The 17,542-nt window shown below is 44.1% G+C and overlaps 1 protein-coding gene across 1 annotated transcript in view; it reads left to right on the forward strand.

Annotated features, from left to right (window-relative positions):
• LOC137370788 (NAD(P) transhydrogenase, mitochondrial-like) overlaps window positions 1-17,542 on the forward strand; it is a 212,996-nt gene that overhangs the window by 42,783 nt on the left and 152,671 nt on the right. Inside the window, exons 5-6 of the mRNA XM_068032745.1 lie at window positions 45-132; window positions 5,886-5,974. Of these exons, the coding sequence (XP_067888846.1) occupies window positions 45-132; window positions 5,886-5,974 (177 nt within the window). The remainder of the gene's footprint in view (window positions 1-44; window positions 133-5,885; window positions 5,975-17,542) is intronic.

Raw genomic sequence — 17,542 nt, forward strand, 5'->3', positions numbered from 1 at the left:
GTCTCTAATTGGAAACTGATTTACTGTCTCTCTGTTTCTGGCAGGTATAAAGCAGTAGTGTTGGCTGCAAATCACTTTGGGCGTTTCTTCACAGGCCAAATCACAGCTGCTGGCAAGGTTCCCCCAGCAAAGGTAAGATTGGCAGAACTTGACAGGTGAAGTGCAGCTGTTCAGGTTGCATAGTTGTACAACGTGGCAGGTGTTTGGTGATGATACACTTAGCCTTCATTAAAGTTCTTTTACTGTCAGGTTACTCATCTCAATTACTCACTTTGATATAAAATAGATCAAGTGAGAAGAACCACAGATCAGTTGCTTTTAAAAAAAAAAGTCCAGTTTACTTGCACGCAAGCTTAAAAAAAGTCTTGTGTGAAACTATTCTGCTGTGTGTTGTAAAAAAATGTTAGAGTAATTCAGTGCCTGCTTTGCAGTAACTCCAATTGAGCTCAATCTGTATGTCTTGTAATAAGAAATCTTTAAATCTTAAACGGTTCTTTTGCATGCCATTGTCAGAATTGCAACTCTGTTGGACTAACCTTGATGCAGTCGGATATTGTAGCTCCACACATGTTAAGTTTGTTGTCTTCGTGTGGAGAGGTTAAGTAATTCCTCGAAGGAGGCAAATAGCTTCCGAGTTGGTGTGAAATTACACGTCCAATTAAGCATATTTTTATATGCACTCTTGTTTGGATTGCTTTGATAAGAGAATGGCACCTGATCTGGGCAGGGATTCCAATAGGTATTGTGGCAAGGGAGGAACAATCAAGATAATGGCGTGGGCGGAAGAGAGATAATACATTGTTGACAAAGCAGCCTTTTGTTACATGTTTTGCTTTGAATCTATCACAAGAGAACCAATGAAAATAGCAAGGGAGAGTTACAAACAGAATGCCAATGCACAAACGCTTCTTGATTTTTTTTTAACTTAAAATACAAAGGTTCGTTATTAATTAAAAGTTATCAAATTCTGAGACAGTTTTGAACAGAACCTGTACAATAAACTGTATAATAGCTAGGACAGACTTGTGGAATAAGTTAAAAAGGGGTTATCACTGAAACAGACAATATAAATGCATTCTAACAACAATTACCTGTGTTTATGAAAAGAGAAGGGTTTTGAGGGATCTGATAAGAAAGCAAGTGGCTGAAGTTAATCTTTCAAAGAGGAACAGTCTTGCTGGAACAAAAACAAGAAATGCTGGATTCACTCAGCAGGTCTGGCAGCATCTGTGGAAAGAGAAGCAGAGTTAACGTTTCGGGTCAGTGACCCTTCTTCGGAACTGGATTTTCGTTTGTCTCTTTTACCTTGTTCACCTTCATTGCTTTCTATTTCCCTCCTGGTGTTTGATAAGGTATCTACCAAAACTCGTTTTCACAGCCACATCTCCTTCCTCAGTGACTGTCTCTGGCTCCGACTGATTCCACGTGGATTCCAACTGCAGTTTCACCCATCATGCTTTGAAACCACCCAGGATCACAGGTATCTCCGAGAAATACAACGTTCCTCGGACTGCTACTCTCGCCGCATCCTGAGATCCACACTCAGTGCTATGCGCCGCCATATGCACACACTGGACCTCTCTCTCCAGCAGCACCGTCTCACCTTATCTCAAATCTGTTCTACTCCGCAGTTTCATCTCATCTTACGTCTCATCCGACGCATTAACAAAAAACTTTTTTTCTTCCTTTCAGGTGTTAAGGAACGCAAGCTCCAGCAGCTGATGGGGACTAATGCCCCTCCAGATCCTCCTTCCGCTTCACTTCCCTCTGACCCCACCCCTTCTGATCTGACCCCTTGCCGTGTATTCACTATACCCTCTGACCTCCCCCTCTCTGATGCTGAGCGTTCTGTACTCAGCAAAGGACTCAGTTTTATCCCCTTACGCCCCCACCTCAATGAATTTCGCGCTCGGCATGACGTTGAGCTCTTCTTCCGTCGCCTCCGCCTCCGGGCTCACTTCTTTGACCAGGAGTCCTCCCCCCGACCAGCAGACCCATTCACCCGCCTCCAGTATTCTCCCTCTACCTGGACCCCTCACCCTGGCCTCTTACCCGCTCTTGATCTCTTCATTGAAAACTGTCGGCGAGACATTGGTCGTCTCAATTTCTCTGCCCCCCTCACTCACTCTAACTTGTCCCCCTCTGAACTTGAGGCACTCCGTTCTCTCAGGTCTAACCCCGACATGGTCATCAAACCTGCAGACAAGGGTGGTGCTGTTGTTGTATGGCGTACCGACCTCTACCTTGCAGAAGCTCAACGCCAACTCACAGACACCTCTTCCTACCTCCCTCTGGACCATGACCCCACCACCGAACATCAAGTCACCGTCCAAAGGACTGTCACTGACCTCATCTCCTCTGGAGATCTTCCCTCTACAGCTTCCAACCTCATAGTCCCGCAACCCCGGACAGCCCGCTTCTATCTCCTTCCCAAAATCCACAAACGGGACTGTCCCGGCAGACCCATTGTGTCAGCCTGCTCCTGCCCAACTGAACTTATTTCTTCCTATCTAGACTCTATCTTTTCTCCGCTGGTGCAGTCTCTTCCCACCTACATCCGTGACTCTTCTGACGCCCTACGTCATTTTGACAATTTCCAGTTTCCTGGTCCCAACCGCCTCCTCTTCACTATGGACGTCCAATCGCTCTACACCTCCATCCCCCACCAGGATGGTTTGAGGGCTCTCCGCTTCTTCCTGGAACAGAGGCCCAACCAGTCCCCATCCACCACCACCCTCCTCCGCCTGGCTGAACTTGTTCTCACATTGAACAACTTCTCCTTCAACTCCACGCACTTCCTTCAAGTAAAAGGTGTCGCTATGGGTACCCGCATGGGTCCTAGTTATGCCTGTCTTTTTGTGGGATATGTCGAGCATTCTTTGTTCCAGTCCTACTCAGGCCCCCTCCCCCAACTCTTTTTCCGGTACATCGATGACTGTATCGGTGCCGTTTCCTACTCCCGCCCCGAACTCGAAAACTTTATCAACTTTGCTTCCAATTTCCACCCTTCTCTCACCTTTACATGGTCCATCTCTGACACTTCCCTTCCCTTCCTCGACTTCTCTGTCTCCATCTCTGGGGATAGGTTGTCTACCAATATCCATTATAAGCCCACTGACTCCCACAGCTACCTCGACTACACTTCTTCACACCCTACCTCCTGTAAGGACTCCATTCCATTCTCCCAGTTTCTCCGTCTCCGACGCATCTGCTCTGATGATGCTACCTTCCATGACGGTGCTTCTGATATGACCTCCTTTTTCCTCAACCGAGGATCTCCCCCCACTGTGGTTGACAGGGCCCTCAACCGTGTCCGACCCATTCCCCGCACCTCTACCCTCACCCCTTCCCCTCCCTCCCAGAACCGTGACAGGGTTCCCCTTGTCCTCACTTTTCATCCCACCAGCCTCCATATCCAAAGGATCATCCTCCGCCATTTTCGCCACCTCCAGCGTGATGCCACTACCAGTCGCATCTTCCCCTCCCTTCCCCTGTCAGCATTCCGAAGGGATCGTTCCCTCCGCGACACCCTGGTCCACTCCTCCATTACCCCCACCACCTCGTCCCCGTCCCAGGGCACCTTCCCTTGCAATCGCAGGAGGTGTAATACCTGCCCATTTACCTCCTCTCTCCTCACTATCCCAGGCCCCAAACACTCCCAGTTCTGAAGAAGGGTCACTGACCCGAAACGTTAACTCTGCTTCTCTTTCCACAGATGCTGCCAGACCTGCTGAGTGAATCCAGCATTTCTTGTTTTTGTTTCAGATTTCCAGCATCCGCAGTATTTTGCTTTTATAACAGTCTTGCTGGGTTCAATGATTTCTTCATCTTCCTAAAAATTCTGTTCTAACGTCAGGTTATATGAATATTGCAATAACCATAAATCAAGTAACAGTTTTCAATACAAAATATCAGTTGTCATGAATGTAAACAGTTTAAATTATGTATTTGTGAAGACAAAGCTGTCTCTTGTGGTGTTGCCTTTGAAAACTCGGATCAAGGGCTTAGACAGTATTGCTGCAAAATTCGGTTGGCTTGCCTCCTGTACTTTTGGTGCTCCGGGTATCAGTTTGGTTCAAAAATGGCTTCCAAAGGCACGTTTCTGTTGCGAGTCACACCAGATGGCATTTTGGGAAGGGTGTCGGCGCAGATGCAGGGAGTGCTGTCTGGAAATATCCAGAGTGGGCAGATTGTGACGTTAGTAAGCATATATTGCTGATTTGATGGCAGCAGTGCTATTTTGGAGCTCAGTGCACCAGTGAATGCTTTCTTTTAACCTTGCACTGCTGAAAATGTGTACAGCAGTAGGAAGGACCCCCACTGATGCTATTTAAAGGGATCATCAACTGCTTTCAGGTCAGTTGCTAATTAATTTCTGCTGGCTCTTGCTGAGTTTGCATAAGTGTTTGGTGTTTTGTACTGCTATTTAAAGTTGCTGAATGGTGTGGCAGGTGCTGAAGGACTTGGTCCTGACTTCAAGGATTCCGCACAGCCCACTTGCTCCCAGACATGGGTGTAGTAATATGCACTTCCCTTGGTCTACAGCATGAAAGTGAATGAGCAGAGGTGACGCAGAGGAGGATAAGCACTTACTCTTTGTTAGGTGAAGTCCTCAGAGAACTTCTAGAATAAACATTGATGGAGTGATGGGGAAGTCTTGACAAACTGTCCCAGGAAGTCTCCTGATGTGTTTCAGAAGTTCTCTTCAAGCCTCCAGCAGCGTGAACACTAAAACATGATATATCTTTAAGTAGCATTTGAAATCCTCTGCAATAACTAGTTTACTCCCAGTCAGCTGGTTGTTGTTAAGAGAATGTGTTAGGCTAAGCGCTAGCCTCCAAAATGCTGTACAGCCTCCTTAATGCCCGCTTGCAGGCAATTTAAGTGACAATCATCTACTTAGCAATCCTCTGGACAGCTCTTCCTACCGCATGCTTCAACTCCATTACCAAGATGACATCTTGTATCAAACATGGCTAAATTGGCATTTCAGCTCAAGGCCCCATCTTGGCCACCTCAGAATCACAGAATAATACAGTGCAGAAGAGGCCCTTCGGCCCTTCGAGTCTGCACCGATGCATTAAAGACACCTGACCTGTCTACCTCGGAGGCTCTTTAGTGCCTAAAGTATCCAGTGAAAATCGTCCTAAAGAAATTGTAGGAATGATAAAAGGACATCTTGTGGCAGTTTGAAACAAAATTGAAAGCATCAGAGTAAGACTTTTTCCTTTTATCTTTTTTCCCTGTCTCCTTTTTATAACTCTCCCCCAGCTATTAATCTCTATTGCTCTACCCTTTACTCTTTCCCTACTCTCCCTCTTCCACCTTACTCTCTCTCTTCTCCTTTACAATCTCCCTCTTTCACCTTTACACTTGCCCTCCCACTTTTATTTCTCCCTCCTCTTATTTCTTTATTTCTCTCTCCCCTCCTATATCTCTGGAGTTAAGGTACAGATCAGCCCTGACCTAATAGAAAGGCAGTTTATGTTTGAGGGGCTGAATGGCCTACTCCTCTTACCATGTTTCATCTCTGTCTCACTCTCTCTTCCCCTTCCTCTGTTTCTATTTCTCTCCCCTTCCTGTGACTCAGTCTCTCTCCCTTTTCTCTGATTCTCTGCCACTATCTCTCCCCCTTTCTCGGCTCTTTCTCTGACCCCCTTTATCTCTCTCTTCCCCTTTCTCTCTCTCCCTGCTTCTCTTTCCCTTTCTCTCGCTTAACTTGGCGTGCTCCCTCCAATCAGCTCACATTTCCCACTTTTGCTTATCTCTCATCTCTAAGAATGTCTATGTAGGAATCAAAATATCTTTTTGTCAAATTATATTTAATATACATTTTTGAAACAAAGATGTGCAGGAATGACCCTTGTATTTTTCCTTTGATGTAGGTCCTTATTATTGGTGGTGGTGTTGCTGGTCTCTCTGCAGCAGGTTGTGCAAAATCAATGGGAGCCATTGTGAGAGGATTTGACACAAGGTATTGTTAATTTTCCTCTGGCGGTCGAGATACTTTTCCTTACCTGCATCCTTTCCTATATTAGGATGCCCAGGTATCTACATTAAGTACTCCAGCTATAGCCTAACCAGCATCCAGTTCAAATTCAACAGCAATTACATGCTTTTACCTTTGTTTAAAAACTGAGAATCCCTTTTACTGTTTCTAGATGCACCCCCACCTTACACATCTGTAAGTGAGGCTTGGCATAGCTTGCTACAGTCTAGCCTGATCTAGTGATGGATGGCTAAGCCAATTGTGGGTCATTTATGCTCAAGTCAGTGCCTTTGCACTTAAGAGAGATAAAGTTGTGAAGGTTTTCTTGAGGACAAGAGCATTAGAAGTAGAAGTGAGGGAGTGGTTGTGTAAGTTGATGGCTGCAAAGGTATTGTGGCGAGTGGGAGGCTGAAGGAAAGTAGTTGAAAGTGCAGTTAGAATTATAGCATGGTTATAACACATAAGGAGGCCATTCGGCTCATCATGTCTGTGCTTTCGCTCTACAAGAGCAACTCGGCTAGTCCCACTCCCCTGCCTTTTTCCCATAGCCCTGCAAATTTTTTCTCTTCAGGTAATTATCCAATTCCTTTTGAAAGCCACGATTGAATCTGCCTCCACCACACTCTCAGGCAACGCATTCCAGATCCTAACCACTCGCTGAGTAAAAATATTTTTCCTCACATTGCTGTTGCTTCTTTTCAGTGTCTTCTGGTTCTTGACCCTTCCACCAATGGGAACAGTTTCTCCCAATCTACACTGTCGGGACCCCTCATGAATTTTGAACACCTCCATAAAATCTACTCTCAACCTCCTCTTATACAACAAGAACAACACCAGCTTCTCCAATCTATCCATGTAACCGAAGTCTCTCATTCCCACAACCATTCTCATAAATCTTTTCTGTATCCACTCCAATGCCTTTACATCCTTCCTAAAGTGTGGGGCACAGAGTTGGACACAATACTTCAGTTGTGGCTCAAGCAGTGTTTTATGAATGTTCACCATAACTTCCTTGCTTTTGCACTCTATGCCTCTATTTACAAAGCCCCGGATCCCGCACACCTTATTAACTGCTTTCTCAACCTGCCCTGCCACCTTCAACGATTTGTCCACATATACCCTTAGGCCCCTCTGCGCCTGATACCCACTCTAGAATTGTATCCTGTACTTTATATTGCCTCTCCTCATTCTTTCTACCAAAATGTATCACTTCACACTTCTTTGGATTAAATTTCATCTGCCACCTGTCCGCCCATTCCACCAGCCTGTCTATGTCCCCTTGAACTCTATCACTATCCTCCTCACAGTTTATGATACTTGCAAGTTTTGTGCCATCTGCAATTTTGAAAATGTGCCCTACACACCCAAGTTTAGGTCATTAATATATATCAAGAAAAGTAAGGGTCCTAATACAGAACCCTGGGAAACCCCACCTTCCTCTGGTCTGAAAAACAACTGGGGCGACACAGTGGTGCAGTGGCCAGCACTGCAGCCTCACAGCTCCAGCGACCCGGGTTCAATTCTGGGTACTGACTGTGTGGAGTTTGCAAGTTCTCCCTGTGTCTGCGTGGGTTTTCCCCGGGTGCTCCGGTTTCCTCCCACAAGCCACTTGCAGGTTGGAAGGTAAATTGGCCATTATAAATTGCCCCTAGTATAGGTAGGTGGTAGGGAAATATAGGGACAGGTGGGGATGTGGTAGGAATATGGGATTAGTGTAGGATTAGTATAAATGGGTGGTTGATGGTCGGCACAGACTCGGTGGGCTGAAGGGCCTGTTTCAGTGCTGTATCTCTAAACTAAACTGTTCACAGCTACTCTCTGTTTCCAGTCACTCAACCAACTTTGTATCTATGCTGCCACTATCCTTTTTATTCCATGGATTTCAACTTTGCTGGCAAGCCTGTTATGTGGCACTTTATCAAATGCCTTTTGCAAGTCTATGTACACCACATGCATTACCCTTATCAATCATCTTTGTTACCTCATCGAAAACTCAATCAAATTGGTTAAGCACAATTTGCCCTTAACAATTCCGTGCTGGCTTTCCTTAATTAATCCACACTTGTCCAAGTGACTGTTAATTTTGTCCCAGATTATTGTTTGTAAAAGCTTTCCCACTACCGAGGTTAAACTGACTGACCTGTAGTTGCTAGGCTTATCCTTGCACCCTTTTTTTGAATAAGGGTCTAACGTTTGCAATTCTCCAGTCCTCTGGCACCACCCCCTGTATCTAAGGAGGATTGGAAGATTATGGCTATTGCTTCCGCAATTTCAACCCTCACTTCTCTCAGTATCCTTGGATGCATCTCATCCGGTCCTGGTGACTTTTATCAACTTTAAGTATAGTCAGCCTATCTAATATCTCCTTTTTATCAATTTTTGGCCCATCCAGTATCTCAACTATCTCCTCTTTAGCTATGGCTTTGGCAGCATCTTCTTCCTTGGTAAAAACAGATGCAAAGTACTCATTTAGTACCTAAGCCATGCCCCCTGCCTCCATGTGTAAATCCCCTTTTAGGTCCCTAATCATCCCTACTCCTCCTTTTACCACCTTTTTACTTTTCTTTATCTATACAGGACCTTTGGATTCTCTTTTATGTTGGCTCCCAAAACTCTTCTCTCTTTGCTGTTCCTATTTCTTTTTTCACTTCCTCTCTGAACTTTCTATATTCAACCTGGTTCTCACTTGTATTATGAACCTGACATCTGTCATATGCACTCTTTTTCTGGTTTATCTTTTTCTCTATCTCTTTTGCCATCTAGGGAGCCCTGGCTTTGTTTGCCCTACCTTTCCCCCTCATGGGAATATACCTCGACTGTACCCGAACTATCTCCTCTTTAAAAGCAGCCCGTTGTTCAGTTACAATTTTGCCTGCCAATCTTTGATTCCAATTTACCTGGGCCAGATCCGTTCTCACTCCATTGAAATTGGCCCTCCCCCAATAAATTATTTTTGCTCTGGATTGCTCCTTGTCCTTTTCCATAGCTAACCTAAACCTTATGATACTATGATCACTGTCCCCTAAAGTTTCCCCTACTGCCACTTGATCCACTTGTCCCCCGTCATTCCCCAGAACCAGATCCAGCAATACCTCCTTCCTCGTTGGCTGGAAACATACTGATCTAGAAAATTCTCCTGATGCACTTCAGAAACTCTTCCCCCTCTCCATCCTTTACACTATTACTATCCCCCAGTCTATATTAGGATAATTAAAGTACCCCATTATAACTATTCTATAGTTTTTGCACCTCTCTGTAATTTCCTTGTAAATTTGTACCTCTATATCTTTCCCACTAGTTGGTGGCCTATAGAATACACCCAGTAGTGTAATGATACCTCTATTGTTTCTTAGCTATGGCAAAATAGATTCTATCCACGATCCCTCTAGGACATCCTTTCTTTCTAGTAATACTGCCACCCCACCTCCTTTCTTTTCTTCTCTATCTTTCCTGAACAATTTGTATCCAGAAATATTTAATAGCAAGTCCTCTCCTTTTTTGAGCCAGGTCTCCTTTATCACCACGACATCTTATTCCCATGTGGCTACCTGCACTTGGAGGTCACCAACCTTATTTACCACAGTCTGTTCATTTATATGCACAGTTAACCCAATTTAGAATTTATTGTCTTTCCTCTTACTTTGACCCCACCTAATACTTATTATTTACCTTAATGTTTCTTACACTAGTGCTATCTTCTTTCTCCCAATTCTCTGTGCACCTTGTTTTACCTCTGTAATGTTACCTCCTGGTTCCCACACCCCTGCCAAGTTAGTTTAAACTCCCCCCCCCACCAAAACCACTAGCAAATTGCCCTGCAAGGAGATTGGTCCCGTCTCTGTTCAGGTGCAAGCCATCCGGCCTGTACAGGTCCCATCTCCCAGAAACAGTCACTATATCCAAGGAATCTAAAGCCCTCCTTCCTGCACCATCCCTCCAGCTGCACATTCATCTGTTCTATCCTCCTATTTCTATACTCAATAGTGCGTGGCACTGGGAGTAATTCGGAGATTACTACCTTTCAGGTCCTGCTTGCTAGTTTCTTTCCTAGCTCTCTAAAGTCGGCCTGCAGCACCTCATCCATTTTCTATCAATGTCGTTGGTGCCAATATGGGCCATGACCACTGGCTGTTCACCCTCCCCCCTCAGAGTGTTCTGCAGCTGCTCAGTGGCATCCTTGACCCTGGCACCAGGGAGGCAACGTACCATCCTGGATTCACATCTGCAGCCACAGAACGGCTGTCTGTTCCTCTAACTATTGAATCCCCTATCAATATTGATTCCCCAATCTTCCTCCTGCTCCCCCTGTACAGCTGAGCCAGCCATGGTTCAGTTCTAAGCAACTGAGGAAATATATTTTGTCCAGGGCTGGACGCAAGAGGAAGCAGGGTGGAAGTGAATAGGGGAATCTGGATGGTAAGAGATTCAAGGAAGTAGCCGAGACGACTTTGGCATTGGGAGGTTGAAAAGGAGTGCATTGGAATAGCCAAGTCTCGAGAGATCAAAGGCATGGATGAGCACTTCAGCTGCAGAAGAGCTGAGGTTTGGGTAGAGATGGGTGATGTTACAGAGGTAGAAGTTGGCAGTTTTGTTGATGGAGTGGATTTCATCCTCAGTCAAATAGAATGTTAATGTTGCGAACAGTCTGGTTCATTCTCAAACAGTAATCAGGGAGAGGAATGGAATCGGTGGCTAAGGAACAAACTTTGTGGCAGGGACTGACAACAATGGCTTCGTTCTTCCATATGTTTAGTTGGAGGAAATTTCTGCTCATCCAATACTGCATGTCGGACAAGCAGGATGACAAAGCAGAGGCAGTGAAGGGGTCAAGAGAGTCAATGGTGAGGTAGGGCTGAATGTCGTCAGCCTATATGTCTTAGCCTGAGGTGGTGACAGGGGAGTCGAGGCCAGAACCATGCAGTTGATGGCGAGAGCAGTAGATGATGGCTTCAGATTTACTGATATGAAGCTGGAACAAGTTTGAACTCATTGAGGTATTTTTTCAGGCAGGCAGGAGTGTGTAGCAACAGCCAGGGAACCTAGGAAGGAAGTAAAGAGGTAAAGCTGCCTATCATGTGGAAACTGACCATGGGGGTAATTTTCATCTTCACCAGCTGGAGGAGCTGATCACCTACTCGTTTTTCATTCTTTTCACTTTAGGAGGTGTAGGTGAAAATTTGCCCCCCCCATGTTTACAAACGATGTTGCGAAAGAGTAGCACATAAATGATAGAGGAAGGGACCAAGGGCACAACTGGAGGTGGTTGCTGACACAAGAAGAGAAATTGCTGGAGAAGATGCAGCAGATAAAAGTAGTACCAAGTACCACGAAGACGGACTGTCATGGAGAAGGAATTATCGACTGTGTTAAAGGCAGCAGAAAGATTGAGAATAATGAGGAAAGGCAACAAGTGACAATTGTTCTTTTTGTCTTTGATATATGGAGTCTTTGTGCTGTGGATTGGCAGATAGCTGAATTGCAGGATCTTGAACAGAGAGATGGCAGTGTATTTGTGGGACAGCAATGCTTTCCAGGACTTTTGAGAGAAAGGACGGTTAACTCGCTTCAGTAAATATGTTTTTATTGGAGATAAATTTCTCTGTGGATAACAATGTACAGGCGACTCTTGTGATTAAAGTGTCTTATCCAGATTGAAGTGATTTAATTTGAATAATCTTGGATTGTATTTCACTGCATGTTGCAGAGGAATAGCATCCTTGAAAATATTGCATTTCTGTTCCTGCTTATTTCTTGCTTTCACTCTAATCCTCATCTGATGGATGGTGGGAAAGTCTGGGACATGGAGAGGATCCCTAGCTTGAGGGTCTAATGGTACCATTGCATGGCATTCTTTTTAAATGCATGTCTATCTGACAACATGTTGGATAGATGTTTACTTAACACTTCTGTAATTGAGGATTCATCTCCCAGTAATATTTCCCAATTTTACAAGGGAAATGTGTTCCTACCCACAAATGTATGTCTGTTTCTGGTTCTGCCAGGTTCCGCAAGATCGCTGACAAAACCCAGCTCTGCTGCACCACTGCCTATCTCGACCCTTCACTGCCTCTGATTTGTCACACTGCTTGTGTGACACCGAATGCTGGATGAGTAGAAGTTTGCTCCAACTAAATATTGGGAATACTGAAGTGGTGTCTTTGGTCGCCACCACAAACTCTGTTCCCTAGCCATCGACTACAGTCCTCTCCCTGGCTACTACTGTCTGAGGCTGGACCAGACCAGACCAAGCTCAACTTGGTGTCTCACTTGACCCCGAAATGAACTTCCAACCACATACCTGCTCCATCACTGAGACCACCTCCTTCCACCTCTGTAACATGACCCGTCTCAGCCCATGCCTTAGCTGATCTGCTGCCGAAACCCTCATTCATGTCTTTGCTACCTCTAGTCTTGACTATGCCAATGATCTCCTGTCCAATCTCCTATCTTTCACCCGATATAAACTTGAGATCATCCAAAACTCTGCTGCCCGTACCCTTTTGCACCAAGTCCCATTTACCATCACCCTCTGTGCTTGCTCATCTAAATTTGCTCCCAGCTCAGCAAAGCCTCAATCTTAAAATTTCATCCTTTTTTGAACTCCTTCCATGACCTTTCTCCACCCTATCTCTGTAATCTCTACCAGCCATACAACCTGCCTAGATCTCTGCGCTCCTCCAGTTCTAGCCCTTTGCACAACCCCAGTTTTAATCACTTCACCATTGGCAGCCATGCTTAGGCCCTAAGCTCTGGAATTCCCTCCCTAAACCTCTCGCCCTCTCTACCTCTCTTTCCTCCTTTAAGACGCTCCTTAAAACCTATCTCTTTGACCAAGCATTTGGTCATCTGCCCTAATATTTCCTTATGTGACTTGGTGTAAGATTTTGTTTGGCAGCACTCCTGTGAAGGGCCTTGGTATGCTTTACTATGGTAAAGGTGCTATATAAATGCAAGTTGTTGTTGCCTTTCTGTCCCATAACTGTTCACAAAACAGTTTAATGATGGAGAGTGTCTTAGCAGCCAGCAGGTGGCACTCATTGTCAAGGGAGTGACTATAATGTAACCTGCTGTTAATCCTTTTCTGCATTCCAATTATTATTTTACTTCAGTTTTTCTTCAAAGTTCACAATTTTTCCTGATGAGAAAAATACTTTTGGCATGCAAGAAATGTAACTGGGAGTTTTAGTGTATAATTTGTCTCCCATTTTTAGTTGAGTCACACAGCACTCTGTTATTCATAGAAAATACGCAAAAATATGTGGAAGTTGAAACATGGAAACAGGTCATTTGGCCCAATCAATTCTTGTCAGCATTTACCCTCTACATCAGCAAATAGTTCTAATCACATTTACCCATCCTTTTTCATATCCCTACAACTCATTTTCCTCATCCACTTAATACTACTTTGAACGGCAGCTTAGGGGTATTTGAGAGTGCTAATATGATTTGTTTTCCTACCCTCCCTGTGATAATAATTTCCATCACCTTTCACATGCCATCTTTGAATTTGTCAATGTAAAATGTTTAGGAATGTGAAAAGGCCGCCGGGCCTAAATGAGCCTTTACTTTTTTTTAATAGATCAACTCAACATCGCAGTCTTCTCACCTATCCTGCAATCTCTGCTCTCCAGCACCACATCCGGTTGCTTTTTTCTGCTGCCTGCTTCATTGTGTGTCCTACTAACTTATTCCACAACTTCAGTTCCCATCATTTAAATATATTCTGATTTATTTCCCTTTTCGCTCATAATTTTCCAAATGACTCCTAGCCTGCCAAATTTTCAACATTCTCCAATGGTATTTGAACCCTTTATCAGAATAATACAATTGATATGGATCAATTTTTGTTAATTCCCTTCATAGTCTCAATTAGGTTTCACAGTTTAGGTGATAATGTACTTATTAGTGAGCCAGGTCCTTTTTTAAACTGAGGGTTATCTTCTAAATTTCAGGAAGAAGGAAGGTTTTTGGTGGATGATCCCAGGTTTGATTCCCAGATTGCAGTCAATTAGCTGGTCCGAGGTGCTACAATTGGCCTCAGCAATCCTGGGTGAGGGAAGCAAAGGATTGATGAGAATTCTTCTCTTGATCTCAGTGCTGCTGCTGGAAGTGCATATATGGGGTTTTGGATAAGGCAGGATGCGGCTGGGTGGAGATGGCCCAGAGCTGAATGGCTTGCTCACATGTGAATAATGGCGATTAGGGTGAGATGCTGGCAGGCACCCGTGCAACTGCAGTCCAGCGTGGAGTCAATGGCTGTATAATGATTGGGCTGGAGAGACCAGAAAACCAGATTCATGCCTCGGGGTGCGGAACCTGTGGCAGAACTTTGGTTCGCCAGGATTTCATCCTGTTTTGCCTGATGGTTTAAATTCTGGAGGCAATTCTATGAGCAGATCTTCAGCCTTTTGAAAGGCCCAGACTTTTACTAGATTAAGGTGTTAATCCTGGAGGGGATTGATTAGTCTGCAGGCTAAAGAGAATGTTTTGGAGATGAAGGCTGAAGAAAAGCAATTTTCTATCTTTGGCCTGATTGAGTGACAGAGAACAGCCGTGGTTTGCTCTGGGTGGACGGGGCTGGGTGCTACTAAAGCTAAACCCTAGCAGGGACCTGGTGTGCCATGCAAATGTATCCATCCCTGGACGGGATCTCCTGCCTAGGATTAGGGTGGGTGTGGGATGCATGGAGGAGGAGGAGAAGATTCATGGGGAAAGAAGAAAAAATTGTAATCACTGCTATTTTCTTTAAATTTAAATAAATTAAGAATCCATTTCAAGCATTTTCTGTGTTGCTTCATATTAAATTTACACGCTTCCTAATTTGTCACCGCTCTCTGCCATGGTTATTAAATGGATTCTGGGATCATTTGCCTCATGTAGGGCTGTTTTATATTGTGAATCTTCCTTTTAGGTGGCCTAGTTTGGATTGAGCAATTTCACAAATGCACAATGTAGATTATTAGCCATCACTATAAATTTTCAAAAGCATATATTGAAACAGATGCTTACTAATGTAACATAATGCACTAATATAATTGTACTGTCAAAATTAATGTTCCAAAATAGTAATACTCGGCAGGAAATGCAAGGGTTATACAAGTACTATTAAAAGTACTGTTAAGACCAGGTGAGAAAGGTGTCCAGGGGGCCCGTTCAGCCTTCACCTGGTCTCACTGTGATGGGGTTTTATTTTTAAACACACTGTGTTTTAGCTCCCCCTTGGTGAATCCTTGTTCACCGCTTTCCAATTATAAGGTAAAGAAATGAGCACAAATAGACTTTTTTAGGTTTAAAGAAGAAAGGTGAAATTTTATTAACTAATTCACTGAACGCTTATGGATACATGACGCGCCCATGCTAGCATGCATACGTGATACACACATGCAGATAGGGACAGAAAAGAGCAGAAGAAAAGATAAAGTGGAAAGGTTTGAGGCAATGTCTGAGGAGGGTTTTTTGTTACTGTGCTTCGAGCTCGCTGTAGTGTCCTTGATTGAAGATATGATCTTGCTTTTCGTTGGGGCCCAGTATTCTTCTTAAACCTTGTTCACTGTAGGGGACTTTTCTCTCTTGGGGTTCATGTGTCTTCAATGGGTCTGGGAGTTCTGTGAGAAAGAGGTGGGGGCAGACAGGACAGGCTCTTTTCAATCCAGGAGCCAAGATTTTTCTGCCAGTTCTCTATAATTTAAAACTCCCCAAGTTGGCCAGCAGGGTGGTCACATGACTGACTGGTTTAACCAGGTCTGTTCTGTGTATTGGGAGCAAGGGATAGCTCCTTTGTTCCAACACTGTCTGCCAAAATGCAAAAATGTCTTTCCGGCCAGAGGCCTGGCATTTCCTTGTAACAGGCCTTCTCTTCTTCCCAGCAACAATTTGAGGTTTAATGTCCATGTGGTGAAATTAATGTGCCTCATTCTTGGCAGGTGGGGGCCTGCATGACAGTACTTGTAATGGGAAAAGTTTCACCATGAATATTTTTGAGTAGTAATTTTTGCATTCTGTATTACAGAAGTTTTTAAGCCTGGTCTGATTAAGTCTAAATTGTAATTTTGGGAGAAGACTTTATTTCAGTTCCCTGACATGCTACACGTTAAGTGGAAAGCTTCATTCTCATGCTGTGAATTTTGCTTCCACCCTGCACCCCACTCCACCCATCCCACCCTTACATATGGTCATTGTTTCTGTAGTCTTTAGTCCCCCAGCTGAGGAAGAACCTTATTATTCTGCGGAAGGTGCAGAAAGGGACAATGATGATGGCCCATGGCTTGAGATCATTGAGCTATGAAGGTAGAGGATGTCTTATGTTTGTACTCGCAGGATAGACAGAGACTTAGAGGATCTGATCCAGGTATCTATCATGCAAGTAGATGGTCTGTTTGAGGTGGTGAGGACAGATAGAACTAGGTTATTTGTACAACTGAGGAAGCAAAGGGTGGAGTTGAATATCTGGGAGTTTTACTCTTCCTACACAATGATTGACCACTGGAACAGAATTCCAGAGGAATTTATGGAGACTTATTATTTGCAGTTCCTCAAGAAACCCTTGGATGAATATCTGGCAAATGAGGTGATCACAAGGTGCAAAAACAAAATACTGCAGATGCTGGAGTTCAAAAGAAAAAACAGAAAAGGCTGGAAATACTCAGCAAGTCAGGCAGCATCTGTGGAGAGAAAAAAGGTCTTTAATCTTTCATTATGAAAGGTCACAGGCCTGAAACGTTAACTCTGTTTTTCCAATCACAAGGTGATTATATATCAGGAAGGCCGTTCAACCTGTCCTGTTGCATCTATCCAGAGAAATACTAGCGTGCCCCATTGTAGTGTCCACATTGTTTGCACATTGTTGTATTCTATGTGAATGTTCATGTGAAGAAGAATTTCCTGATGTAAGTCCTAAATCTTTTATGAGCTTGAATCTGTGTCCTCTTTGTCCTATGTCCACAATTTAATTCATGGGTTCAGTAGTAGTTTGAGAATATGAATTTTCTTCTCTTTTCTCTCCCTGCCATAATTTTTTGCCCTCCTCTCTGCACCCTCCTTTCTCCTCTTTCCACCCTCCTCTGCTATTTACATTCTGGTGCAGACACAATGGGCCAAGTGGCCTCTTTCTGTGCTGTAAACTTTCTATGTTTCTATGATTCCTCTCTTCTGTCTTTGCCTTCCTATCTTCTCTCCTTCATTGTGTCCTCAACTACCACCATCCACACCATTCCCCCAGGTTCGGGTACCAGTCAGACCGGAGTACGGTAATAAGGTCCGGGAGTTAAAATGGTCTGGACTTCAGGTTGGTGAATCAGAGAGAGCCTGCTATTTGCCTTGCTGATGTTGCACTGATGTCCAACTCCGCGTTAAAATCAGGGCTAGAATATCTGTCCTCAAAATGGGGATTGCATTACATGTGCATGTGGGAAATGTGTGCGTAATATATATATATTATTGAAAAATAGGATCCTTGAGCTTTATTGGACTGCAATAGAAATGAAAATGGGGAGAGATGCAAATTAAGCTGCTGACTTAACTATCAGTATCACATCAAGTCAAGATCTACCCTGG

This window comes from Heterodontus francisci, chromosome 1 (assembly GCF_036365525.1).
Source record: "Heterodontus francisci isolate sHetFra1 chromosome 1, sHetFra1.hap1, whole genome shotgun sequence".
In the NCBI taxonomy this organism is placed as follows: domain Eukaryota; kingdom Metazoa; phylum Chordata; class Chondrichthyes; order Heterodontiformes; family Heterodontidae; genus Heterodontus; species Heterodontus francisci.